Raw genomic sequence first — 14,098 nt, forward strand, 5'->3', positions numbered from 1 at the left:
AAAAAACCAGTGATCGAGCTTTCTTCTCTGTGAGAAGGAGATCAGTAATCACAGAAAAAATACCACGGTATTTTATATTTACAAATAATAATATCTATAAGTGTGCCGCGAGAATCCAAGTTACACCCGTAGTGTGCCGCAAGTCGAAAAAGGTTGGGAAACGCTGGTTTAGAGCGTGAGGTTTCGAGTTCAATTCACAAGGAATGACAAAATATTTACTGTTGACTCGCATTGTGTGGCAATTAAAAAGCTAATTGCATTAAGAGACAGTGAAGTCGGGTTTATTAACCTAGAAACAACACTGATGCAGGCAAAGATCTGATCACATATCACTCAAATAAAAAACCGTCTGGGCTTCACATAGCTCTTTGCGAACACTAGGGGGTTTAGTGGTTTATAAATAGTAAGTACTGTGGACGTATATATGATCCTACGTATTGATTTCGAGCAGTATAGTTTTAAAACAAATTTTAAACTTACAAAATAAATTCTGGAATAATTATATTTATTTTGTGACTGCTCACTGTTAGCTTTATGGTACTTTCATGTTAATATATCATATATATATTGTAGAAGTATTCGTGTTTTCGTCCGTTTCTGTACTGAATTGATGCTAAATATTGCTGCTAACGAACAGACCATGTTTTCAGAAAGTTTAACATAAACATCACATAAACTAGGTCAAGCCTTGTGTGTGTGTGTGTGTGGAGACCGCTTCAATATCTCGCCCGAAGGAAGAGAGAAAAATGGACATTTGTTAACTGGACTTGAGTCTTTTCGACCGGTCGCGGCACAAATTTCCACATTAAATAATAGGTTATAATTTTGGATTTCATCATTTTTGTTCAGGAAAAAAATCAGGTGCGACAATTAGTTGGTGTGACGTAGTCTTAACGTGTTTCGTTTCTAAATTTAAACGTTTCGTATTTGATTTCCTGCATTAATCGTGTTGACTAAAGAAGTCGTAATATCCAAACTTGATAGTCGTAAGTAATAACTTCAATTTTATTCTAAATACAATTAAGTACAGCCTATCGACCATCGTCATTAACAACAATAACAACTATTATCAACCCTCCGATAGATGAAGTTCTCTTTAACTCTCCTCCACAAACATCTATCTTGCAGTTCATTTTGGCGTTACTCCGCAGTGCTTCTAGATTTCGTCACACCACTTTTCATAAAGTTATTTCCTGGGTTCTTATTGTCTTTTGTATCTGGTAAGGATTGCTTTGTCCACCGATCATACACTGAGAATGTCGCCGTCGTCTTCGATGGAAGCAAAAGCTTTGTAATTGCACTGCACAGTGTCGCTATGGTTGGTAGTAAGCATAACTGGTCCAGTTACAGTTTCTGTTTTATTCCAGTAGGAATGTTGTTGTATATCATGACAACAGTGAATAGTTACATAGTACAGTGATTTAAGCACAAATCATTCAAAAGTGTCGTATTATAATGAAGTTAAAATTGAGTACATATTTCAACTGCGCGAGTATTAGCTTTACACATATTGAAGCATTGGATTCTTTAGAGAATCAGGTGCTTTACTAGTAGTGAGTGAATCATCACGTTAGGGGAATGCGCAATTTAGGCATTTTTCGTAGTACAGCTTAAGTGCTTTGTTCCATGAAAATGCTTGTTTTGATTGATTATAGTACATTAACCCTCCATTTCAACTGGCTAGAAGGGATAATAGCGGCACGATGTTGCCGGTTGTCCGTAGTTTCCGACACTGTGTCTGCAATAGCTGATACTCAGAATAACATTACGTAAAAATGAGGAGTAATATAGCACTACATCTTTAATCAAGTACACTATCCAACCTGACTGCGTAAAATACTTGATACACTGTAAATATGCAGTAAAATCAACATTTCAGTTTCAAATTCGGATTTAAGAGTGAATCGTCAGCTCCGAATTTTGCCCATTGCTTTTTAAATTGCCGAAATCGAGGGATGAGTATATTCTCAAATTTCTTTTCGATTCATTTCAGTGTATTGTTTCTGACTTTGCCGAGAGTTTCGTCCCAGTGGAGCCATAACTATAAGAGAGACCATTTACAGCGCAAATTGTACCACTGACGTATATTGATGTTTCAAATCCTATAATTATATGTGCTTAGTATTAATATATAAATATGTATCAGCTTTACAACATGACAAACACTGGGGGAGATGCACCTACCCGATCCTCTCTCCTCATGGCAACGGTCATATGCATTTTCCTTAAGAATCAAACTTAAAAAAGAAATACCAAGTAATAATATATTTTTCTTTATCGTGTTCTTTCGAATGTTATTTAAAATAGGGTTAAAAAGAATGACTGAGCAAGATAATTAACATACATATTTCAAATCTTACACATGAAAGCAAGAAAGCTTTAAAAAATAACCAGAAAACTATTATTATTAACACATTGTATCATGTATATACAAGGAAAGCAAGTTGTATATACAAGGAAAGCATGTTTCAAGACTAAGAAATATACTGTGTGCAGGAGATGCTCGTTCCATGTTTCTTGAATATACTTTCAATCATCACTGATAACCAGTAATTGTACGTGAAAGTAGATTAACCGTAATATCCTCTATAAGCGATTATGGTTTGAACTTTCGAATTAAAATAGTTTTCTTGTACCGTTTGATTGTCAGATACTTTTGTCTGTCTTGAACAAAGGAAATTAAACTTCCTTTAGCATTTTTTTTAAATGTTACTAAATAATAAAAGCAATTAATGAAATGTTTGATTAGAACAAGATAACGTTACGCTAGAAATGAGAAATGTTGAACAAGTTTCTTTTTTTGTTAGAAGATCAATTGAGCATCTGATTAAAATTGCTAATAATAATAATAATAATAATAATAATAATAATAATAATAATAATAATAATAATAATAATATAATTTACCATCGCTAACAGCCAAGGGCGCCGATTTCTCTGTAACGCTGGGGGAGGGGATTCAGATGTGTTTGGTTGCAGACAAAGGCATATATGTTTTTTTTTTAAAAAAGATAAATTGAATTTAAATTATACCAGATATTGTATATTTATAAAAATACATATAACAATAAAATACATATTCATAAAAATACATGGGAGCCCATATGAGCATTTGGGGCTCCCGGCCCTCCCAGGATCGGCGCCCTTGCTAACAGCATGCTTGCAGCAATTTTCAAGCTTCTATGCATTAATATCTTTTATTAATTACTTTATTTGACGTAAGATTTAATATTGTCTATTTGTACTTTTCTGCCTTCTACCATCTGCCATACTTTCTATTACATTCCTAATAAGACTTTTTTTTTTTTTTTAAATAATATCCAGCATCTTCTGATCAGTTTCTTCTCCGGGTTTTATTTGTTTTCAGTACTGCTTCTGTCTTTTACTACAGTACTCCAGTAATTACACTTAGAGTACTCCACTTGAAGCACTTTACTTGAAGTATGTTCTTCTCTGTTAAATTCGTTATATGTTCATCGACCACGAAGTGTGCTGTTCTTGGGAAAGGCTTATTTGTACTATTCAGTTTTCTGCTTTATCTTTCCCCCCCCCCCCCGGCTCATTTCTGATCTTCATCCTTATCAATATATAACATTATTGCGTGTGTATGTCATCAGATTTTCGCATGGAAAGGATTCACGTAGAACTAGATAGATCTTTACCAGCTATAATCGCGTACGAAGCTGTTTTTTTTTAATTTTCGACTCGCCGAAGGTTGGTGGTGGTGAGGGAGGTTCAAAAAAGGTAGAAGTTCATACTAGGGATGGTTAATTTCGAAATTTTTACTTTCCGGAATCCGGAAAGTAAAATCGGAAAATTCCGGAATTCGGAAAAAATCCGGAATTTTTCCGAATTTCGAAATTTTCTGAATTCCGAATTCCTTAATTTTTTCGAAATGGGAATTTTTCCGAAATCCGGAAAGTGAAATTTCAGATTCCGGAAAATTTCGGTCATCCCTAGTTCACACGTTCTCAAGGTTCAAACAATGTAAAGAATCCCAAGACTCGCAAGTTAGCAAACCCAAATTACTTTACGATGTTGAAGATGGCATACTTGTCAGTTAGGTAACAATATAAGTATAGTAAGTAGGCGTTCTTTAGTTTAGGATTATGCCATTTGGCACATTCTGTATTCAGGTCCCGATCGAGCCACTCGCGTTTTTAGCGCGTTGATTCCAACAAAAGCTACCACACTGAAGAACTCAAAATTTGTGTTTAATTTATAACGATTTTTGAAGAAGAGATTCGAATCATCGAAGCAACGCGATAGAGAACAAGAGTAACGCTCATGTGTATATTTTCTTCCCATAGATCAGATTATTAAAATTTATTTTAAATATAATTGTACTGTATTAGTTTTTCTTATTAATATTAGTTTTTGTATTAAATGAATATTCGATGTTTGAATTCAGTTTTGTATTCTATTGAATTATAAATAAGGAAAATATTTTGAACCTTACAATTGCTGTAATAACGAAACATTTTGTAGAATACTTTTGTGGTCTACACAGGTCAGAATGTGTGTAAACTTATAAAATACGAATTTTAATCGTTTGCATTTTTTTTTTTTTTTAATCTAAAGTGATTTACCTTTGGTATTCTCGTTAAAACTAAATTGACGTTCGATAATCCGACACAGCCATGGGCCCGCATGTGCCTTATTAAAAGAACATTGTACGTAAAACCAGTTAACGTGTTGTACATTCTTATTACTAAATTATACATAGAAACAATTCCCTTCGTTCCAATAACTATTTTTGTCGTACATTCTGTGCAACGTTTTGTCACATTTAAAATAACATATTTTTTTAAAGTTTCAAATTCCGGAACCAATCATTTAATTCTTTACACCTTACCACAACCAATTTCGCTGTACAGATCTTTCTTACCCATAACTTCCCAGCGTGTCCATATGGACACGCAAATAGGGATAACTTTTTATGCCTAGGAGATTTTGTGTGTGGAATTTTGTGACACGGCTTACAGTGAACAGATTACAACAACAACAAAAATGTTGTTATTTTCATATTTACTACGATCATATGGAACAGACGTAACTGCATAAAATGGGGGAAAAAATTAATTCGGGCAGTTATGGGTTAACTATTTCTTCTAAATATATTCGAATAAAACTAATAAAATGCAGTATCCGTTTTGAACTCCTCCTGTATAATGACTTTCCCCTCATTCTTCTCGTAGCCTAATTTTTATACCTGTTGGTTTATGTATAAGTTTCTGGTGAGTCTTGGCCATCCCATTATAGGCTAAAGGACATGACTAGAGTCCTGATCATACAGGGATATACGAGAAAGTACTGAAAAGTTCTTGGCTTTGCCCTTAAAGAATAGAGCTAGAAGGATGAAATTACATAGTAAAAGAAACGCTCTCTTGAGACTAATTCGCTTGGTATAGTGATGTCGCTTTTCTGACTCTTGCAAATAATATTCATTTGCTTGGATCTGAAATTAAATTTAAATACCACAGGACGTTGAACATCAGAAATGCCCTGAAAATGCTGTTCCTTGAGATGTTTCTTCAACTTCAAGAACAAATGATAATAATCAAAGGGTCCCAGGTCAGACGAATAGGGGGATAGCGGACCACTTGGAATCCCATTGTGTTCAGAGCCATAGCGTGGGGCATGTCAGTTGGGCAATTGTAGTACAAAGTGAGAATCCCTTTGAGAAATTTCTATGCTGTTTTGCGCTAACTACCCCTTGTAGCTAGCCCAATAGCTTAGCTTGATACTCGCCGCTGATACTAGAGTTCCGAGGTAGGTAATCTACCAACAGAATACCGCCTTTGTCCCAGAAAATTAAAACCATAACCCTTTTTGCTGATTTCTGGGTGCGGAACATATTTGGCCGCAAAGACCCGGAGCGGCACCATTGCATTGACTGATCCTTGATCTCAGAATCATAGATGTGAGCTAAGTTTCATCCTTACTCATTAAAATATATGGAGCATTAGCTTCAGAATGGCCAACTTCTGATCGCCGTTCAGATATTTGGGTACCCAATATTGCTACAAGCTTACGCATGTCCACTATACTGCTGATAATGGATCTATGAATCTAACATACCCCGTGAAATATATATATATATATATATATATATATATATATATATATATATATATATATATATATATATATATATATATATATATATATATATATATATATATATATGTGTGTGTGTGTGTGTGTGTTTGTTTTGTTTTTTTAATTGTCTACCATCGAGGGTCAGTTCATGATCAGCATTACATCCAAGTTTGACCGTCTCATGTGCAATGATGAAATGGCTAGTCAAATGAGTTATTTAGTTAGGAGAAGCACTGCTCTCTCAATGTTTGTGATTGTGACATCTCAGTATAAATGCCCTTTGCAGACTTCCCTTGAAGAAACAAAACTTCATGAAAGCACGACATCCAAAGCAGTAAAACTTCCTTGAAGTTCCAATACGGCTTAACGCCTTAAAAATAAAAGAAAAGAGCATATTAAGATAACTAAGCTTCCATATTAACATAGTGTTTTATGTGGACAAGAGAAAAATGAAAGTTTTACTGTACGTCCCACGGTTATGCCGGTTAGGCTAATGGAGACGGTGAAGATGAGAAATGAATGAATGAAATGGTGGAATGAAGATAGTGGGAGGAAACGGGAGAACCCCAAGAAAACCCACGAGCACGGTATTTGTCCACCACAAAGTCCACACGGCACTAGTTGGGATCGAACCAGGGACGACCCCAAGCACCGGAGGTGAACGCTCTACCACTGAGCCACCGCGCCCCCCTGTGGACAAGAGAGAACAAAACCAGAAAATTTTCGGCATCCACGTATATATGAACATATCAGCTGGTTTCTTCTTTACTTGTAACTTACCTATCTAAAACGAATACTTAGACCCTCTTTTCTCAGTGCATGCGATAACTCGATAGTTACATTACTAAAACGTTTGTCCATTGTGACATACCCTTTCTTTGGTCATTTCATGCGCTTAATGGGTGTTATCAATGATGCTTCTGTTTTTTTTTTCTTTCCTTTTAAGTCAGAGTAAGATATTTTTAGACGACTCGAAGTATTAATGAAGTTAAGTGTGAGCAATGACAAGACATGATTGTTGATGGATTTATGACGCTTGCATCACTGTTAATAGAGTTTTAAATTTTGTTCATTTGAAAAGCTAAAATAGAAGATGTGAACCACTAAAGTGACTGAATGGAAGATGTTTTTAAGCGTATTCATTATACTTGTCAATTAAGAAAGAAAAAAAGTATTACTAAATTCGAATAACATACTTTATTACTATTCGGTATATATTGTCGCCGAAATTTTATTAAATAGTTCTACCAAAGACACATCGTGTGGAAATTCTATATGTGTAACGTATCATCAAAAATAAATGAAATGAAGTGAAATCTTTCGGTTTAACGTCCAACGATTATGCCCTTTAGGGTAAGGAAAGCGATGATTAAGACAAGTGAATGATAATGGAAGAATTGGTGGAATGAGAAAGTAGGAGGAAACGGGAGTACTCCGAGAAAACCCATGGACAAGATGCTGTCCACCACAAGATGCAGTATTTTATTGACATATGTAAGTAAATTCAAACCTGGTGGTGAAGTTCAAACAAATGGACAATAATAATAAAATTTGGTTTTAAGTGTTACGAAGTCAGATTCTGGTATTCATAAGAAGTCTCCACACATCAACTTCGAGTGGTTGAGTGCAAACCATTGAATATTTACTTATCACTACTTCAGCTTTAGTGTCAATCCTAATCTACGTTATTCACAAGTTTTGTGTTAGTTATTAGTACATCTCTTTGTCGCGTGTTCGAATGTTACTCAGGGCATGGGTGTTGTCATCCTTTCATATACCACTATTATTCATTTCTGATCGTTCTCTTTAGCCTAAAGGGTTCAACTGAAAGGGTAAAACTTTTTTAAAAAAGAAAAGAAACGAGAGAAAAAAGTATCATTACTTAAATTCAATCTCGGCCCATATTAAGTTCACTTTTAGCCCATAACGTTGGAGCAAAAATAAAGTGAGTATACGTAGTTCTTCCAGTGCAACTCATCTGTTTTTTTTTTTTCTGTTTATTTCTCAGGAAAGCAAAACAGTTTAGTCCTTGGAGGGGGTTCAAATATATAATTAAACTCGATACGTACCGTACCCCTTGTATTGGTTTGAGTGTCACAGAGCAATCAGGGGTAAGAGTGGGGGGACGTCGTCCCTCCACCTCGATAAAATATGTACGGCGTTCCCAAGTTCCTAAAAAAATACAATGGGCAGAAATAGGGAGGGGGGACGGCGTGGCATCATGCCGCTACCTACCGTCCCCCACCTTTTCAGATCCACTTTTACCCTCCACTGGGAGCAATGTCAGTGTAATTTTATTTATGTAGTACATACAGGAGTGGAAATGAGGGGGAGGCAAAGGACGGCGTCCTCTTAGTAAGCTGAAATGATTGTCCAAAAGAATAATATCGGTGGTGATTACTAAAAAAATAAATAAATAAACGGCGATCATTTAATTTGGTTGTATGTTCTCTGCAACAAATGCTATCGCTTTAGTCGGTCCCCTTGAAAGTTTGCTTGCACCCCCGCCCTATGGTCTTGTGCTCTTGTGAGGTAACCCGATTAGACTATTAATGACCGTTCTCTTAGTACTGGAATTTCGTTTCCACCCCTGAGTACATGAATAGTTCAGTTTGGATAAGAGCTAGTTGAAATCATCGCAGTTGACCGAGCACGGCACCACTTCCTCAACTCATCTTTTCAAGGGATACGCACGAGACAAGATTTGAGACTCTTTCGCCTCGAAATGTGCTATAAAAGTGATGTCTCAACTCAAAAGATGTATTTCTCTATTAGAAGAGCTGTGTCTCGACTGGAATTTTGTCAGAGAAATTCTGTCCCGTCACGTCTCGTGCGCATCCCTACTTCTCACGTCCAACACGCGGCCTATCTTTGACACATCCTGAAGCAAACACGTTTCCCAATAAGGCATTTTAGCTTTACGTGATGGGTCCTTACCAAAGCGATATCTAAACGCAGCCATTATGTGTTCCATTGTTTATCATGGCTTCATAACTGACATATTCGGGGGTGAAAAGCAATACAGTATTGACAAAATACTGGTATCCACTTTTTGTCCTCGGGGACGGATGTTCTTTTCTGGAACATCCGCTGAAATCATCGTTGCACTTCCGCTGGTGTTCTTGCTATATCTAGATTGTTTACCCTATATTGTACTCACCTGCAGGGCGATTTTGTTCACAGCTTGGTGCTGCATAGGGATGAAGCTAATGCTACAATATAGGGATATGGAGTTTGTTCCTGATATGCGTTCCAGCGATATTCTTAAGGTCAGCGTTGTTCAACATTTTGGAAGTATGTGCGCGGAATAGAAAGGGAAAAAAAAAAAAAGTAAAGTTAACCGGTATACATTGGTGGCCTCGTTCGAACTCGCCATCAGAGGGTACTCTTTTGACGACGACCTCACTTTACGTAGAACAGTCACTTCACAAAATAGGTTCATAGTAATGCCATTAGTAGACAAAACTGTTACGTTGAAAGCCAGGGTGCTTATTCTGAATCTGTGCTTACTGGTACTCTTTTCATTCTCGAGGGCGTTACAGGCACCATGCAGTCTGCGAATTGACAGAACAAATATATTGAAACAGCTTTTCCCGTAGACGCTAAAAATACCTGGTCGCATCCCATACCCCTTTAGTCTTTTTTCTTTTCTTTCTTTCTTTTCTTTTTTTTTTTTTTTTTTTTTAAAGGTCCACTGGTGTGATAGATACTCATCCTTATTAGATAGGAAAGGCATTTTGAGAAAGGTGATTCCTTTTTCTCAACTTTTATCGAAAGGAGGGGCATTTGTTAGCGAATTGGGAGGGCGAACTCCCCTTATCGGCGCTCTTTCCCTATAGTATCAGTTCATTCTCTCTCGCTTGTTCCCATACCGAGATTGTTCCAGTTTTATATATATATATATATATATATATATATATATATATATATATATATATATATATATATATATATATATATATATATATATATATTAAACTTGGACGAAGTTATTAACTAGATGTAACAAAAAGTTGGTTATCGTATTAAAGCTTGCCCTTCGACACTAATTATATTTGCATTCGTAATAGTTTGAATATTTATGAATCTCTTAGCAACCTTCTTTTACCTCCAGTTTTTCCAAGTCGTTTTCTCATTTTCCTTCTGCAGATGAGCGAAAAAAAAAGCCAGTGACGATAGCCTCCCCCTTGCACCTCTATGTTAATTGTATTGATGTGTAGTTAGTTGCTCCTATCCTCATGTTGTGGCCACTTTGCGTAAAAAGACTCTGTTAACACTTAAAGACCCATGGACAACTATAGTTGCCCTCTTGTTACGAGGCGTTCAGTCCCGGAGACAACTTTAGTTGCCGTGCACCCATCAAGGCCAGCTCCCGCACTTCAGCACGCAGTTGACGAAAGAAGCCAACAGCTTCATACAGCTAGTCCCTTCTGTTTACTTTTCACTAATATTTATCACCTTCATGCCTACAGGTCACGTACTGCGTAGATTTATATGAAATGCTGTGTCAAATGTATATACCCCAAAAAGATATGAGTACTCATAAGGAAAAAAAAACATGTAGTTATTTTTTTCTCCTGTTTTATAAGCCAGTGGAAGTGTGTGTGGTTGTTTCGACATCCTTCTTGTAATTTGCTTAGGCTTCACTTCCTCTTTTTAGTTGAACTTCTGGCGATGAATACCACCGCAACAAGTCGTGGTTCTTATGATAGTGGCGTATTTTCGCCCGGAGAAATTACGGAAATAATAGATGATAGCGACTCCGATGCTTTTGAAACGGACGATGAATCTAATGTTTAGACATTGCTACAATATTAGAATAACTAGAATCTTCCGACAGTGACACGAAAACAACACTCGATGCTGTTCTTAGCACTAGTTCTCAACCATCGCGCCGCGCTTCTAAACGTCCTCGCACCTTACATGTCACCAAAAGGGACAGGAGGGGGCGGAGTGACATATTGTGATATGTAGTGTATATTTAAACTTATTTATATTTAGTTGTATGGTCGTTTGCAATTTACACGAAATTATCGGACAATATATCTTTCGATTGGATTTCCAACATACAAAAAATATTCCTTAAAGTTTGCAACACTGTGTATTCAACGGTAACAATGCTAAGTGCATTACTGTTTTTCTGTTATATTAGTACATTTTTATTCGATTGAATCTGAAAGTTTCATTCACTTTAAAACGGTAGTTTCTGAGTAACAAAATTTTAAAAATACATTTAAAATGGCCGGGATCCAAGCGTTTCTTCATTTAAATCCCCTCCGGGTCTTTAAGTGTTAACCGACGTTCGCATTCTTTGAAGAGCAAGCAACAGAGATTCAAAAAGCCTTGAAATCTTGTTGGCTTGGCAGTTCAGTTCCCTGCGCGCGCATTTCATCTCTGATGTTTGGAACCTTCCCAGTTTTCATCGACTACACGGACGAGCGCAGTTCAGGGGGAGGTGACTCGGGCGACGCCCGCTGCCCGTGTTGCCTTCGGTTGCTCCTACAAGGAAACTGTGCACTTTGTGCTGCTTTGAATGAACTGTGTGCTTTTTCCACCCAAAAGTAAAAATAATCACTCGGTGCTGTTTTGTTTTTTCCTTTCGCTACGTGAATGGATTGTCTGTGTATCGAGAATAGATGCATTGACTGCAACCATGTGGGGAAACTTGTGAAAGACCACCAGCGGCGTTCAAATAATTAAGCCCTGCTGTTTGTCTCTGGTGGAAACAAGTGTTCCTCTGTCGCCGCGGAGTTGTTTTCCGTTCTTCAATAGAACATCATATATTATTTCAGGAATGTAGACAATCTTGTAAATGTGGCATTAATGTCATATAAATTGTTTCTTTCAAGAAACTTCTAAAATAAAGGACAACATTACACATCAAACACGAAGTTCATTAGTGACTGTTCTTTTCGTGTCGTGCGATTTGCTTTTGCAAACTAAATTTTAAATATCAGTCAACGCAAATACGCTTACAACATATCGAACACTGCTTTCCATAGAAATGTTAACTTGCGTGTGTCATCCCCCGGACACAAATCTCTTCTGGGATCATATCCAGGCAGGGACTCCTGTGCCTATTCAATGGCTATCGGAAGCTTCCACTCACCTGACAGCTGGCTCGGAATCCCGAGGGAAGGGTCAGCAATCTGGAAAGAAGGTAAGTGGAGCATTGCTTTTAAAAAAAAAGAAGGAAAGAAATAAGGGTGGAGAAAGTTCAAGTTAGAGCCTTAAAAATCAGCAACAAGTGTACCCATTTCGGAAAATATTTCTATTTTTGAGAATACGACAGACACATTAGTAAAAATAAATAAAATGAAATCCATAAAAATGCCAATCGAGTCTTTTTTTTTTCTCTTTTTGAACCAAGAAGAAATGTATTGTGTAATATTTTGTTATTATTACGGTATAAATTATCTATATATTTTTAAAAATAGAACCAGTGATGCAACACTATTGCATGAAAGAAATAGTGAAGGCAGTATAACTAATAATAATAATAATAATAATAATAATAATAATAATAATAATAATAATAATAATAATAATAATAATAATAATAATAATAATAATAGAATACAATACAATCATAATTAATATTTATGGTTTTAAAAATAATTATGTAAATAATTACATACTTCAGTATTTTAAATGAGAATTATGTAATAAATTATTAATTATATATATAATCAGTTCAGTTAATAAGTATTATCTGATATTAATACGTAAATTGTAACTTTATTATGATAAACAAATTTTTATTTAATTTCTATTAAATTTAATTGAAGGCAAATTTGAACAACAAATACTAGTATTACTATTAACAAGCATTGTAGTTTCATGGTATGAACAGCTTTGGTCGGCCTGATGGTATTACTGTAATTGTATATTTAAGTTTAGCGTTCCTTTTCAGTACTGAGGTTATATGAAACTTGGACCTACAGTTAAAGGTGGAATCTACACTACGTAATGCGTTCAAATTTTAATTATCTTTTACCGGAAATCGAATCTGGAATGGCTGTTAATTGGATGATAAGTATTCATTTTATTGATGCTCATCACCATTATTTCAGCCCTTTGCTAACTACCAGTACTAATACATATAGTTCAGTGGTAGAGCGCTCACCTCTGGTGCGTGGGATCTCTGGTTCGATGTCAGTTCGCGCCAATTGAGTTTTATGGTGGACATAGACCGTGTGCGTGGATTTTCTTGGGGTTCTTCCACTTCCTTCATTCCACCATTTTGTTCATTATCATAATCACAATCTTCATAAGAAACAGCGTAATCGTAGGATATTAAACCAAAATTAAATTAATAAATGTAGTGAAATTTTTCTCATTGTAATCATAGAGTACCACATTTGATTTCAGTTGTATATAGACTTCTAGTGAAATAATATTTAAAAGCTCATGAAACCGTAACATATTCACATAAAAAGAGGCTCCATTTAAATATCTGTAGGTTTCACATTATTATTATTATTATTATTATTATTATTATTATTATTATTATTATTATTATTATTATTATTATTATTATTATTATTATTATTATTATCATACATCTTAGTATAATTCAATTACTAAATTTCACTTTTGTCAGATTTTCAGTCCGAAACAGTAATGAGTTTCAGGGTTGTAATTTGCAATTAGTTTCAGGTACCAAATTAATTTTTGTGAATAATTATTTTGGTAGTTCTAGTTGCAAGATAGGATCATTTGTAATCGTACTCTATGTTACACTAAGTTGAAGTTCCAACCTGACAATAAATGAAACGTAAAAGAAGAATTGAGTTTTGTATAACTTAACGATTTAAAATAGACTATTTGTCACGTGAATAGTATGAAGTACTAGGTTTCGATCTCCGAGAAGTAACATTTTGAAGTCCTATACAAAAATTAGTGTTGTATAAATACTATTTTCCTACCCCAATTCTTAGTAATGACGAAAGGCATTGGAGTGTAAAAGAAATAGTCTAGTTAACAAAGGTCATTA

The 14,098-nt window shown here is 35.5% G+C and overlaps 1 protein-coding gene across 3 annotated transcripts in view; it reads left to right on the forward strand.

Annotated features, from left to right (window-relative positions):
* Positions 1 to 14,098, forward strand: part of ASPP (Ankyrin-repeat, SH3-domain, and Proline-rich-region containing Protein) — a 185,886-nt gene that overhangs the window by 66,791 nt on the left and 104,997 nt on the right. The window contains exon 1 of one of the 3 annotated variants that reach the window (XM_081772128.1): positions 11,537 to 12,262. The exons of the other annotated variants lie outside the window; for them this stretch is intronic. Within the exon in view, the coding sequence (XP_081628254.1) occupies positions 12,107 to 12,262 (156 nt within the window). The 5' untranslated portion in view covers positions 11,537 to 12,106. Of the gene's footprint in view, positions 1 to 11,536; positions 12,263 to 14,098 lie in introns of those variants that run through there. 3 annotated transcript variants of the gene reach the window in all.

Source organism: Thermobia domestica, chromosome 9 (assembly GCF_964235325.1).
Source record: "Thermobia domestica chromosome 9, izTheDome1.hap1.1, whole genome shotgun sequence".
NCBI classification, from domain to species: Eukaryota; Metazoa; Arthropoda; class Insecta; order Zygentoma; family Lepismatidae; genus Thermobia; species Thermobia domestica.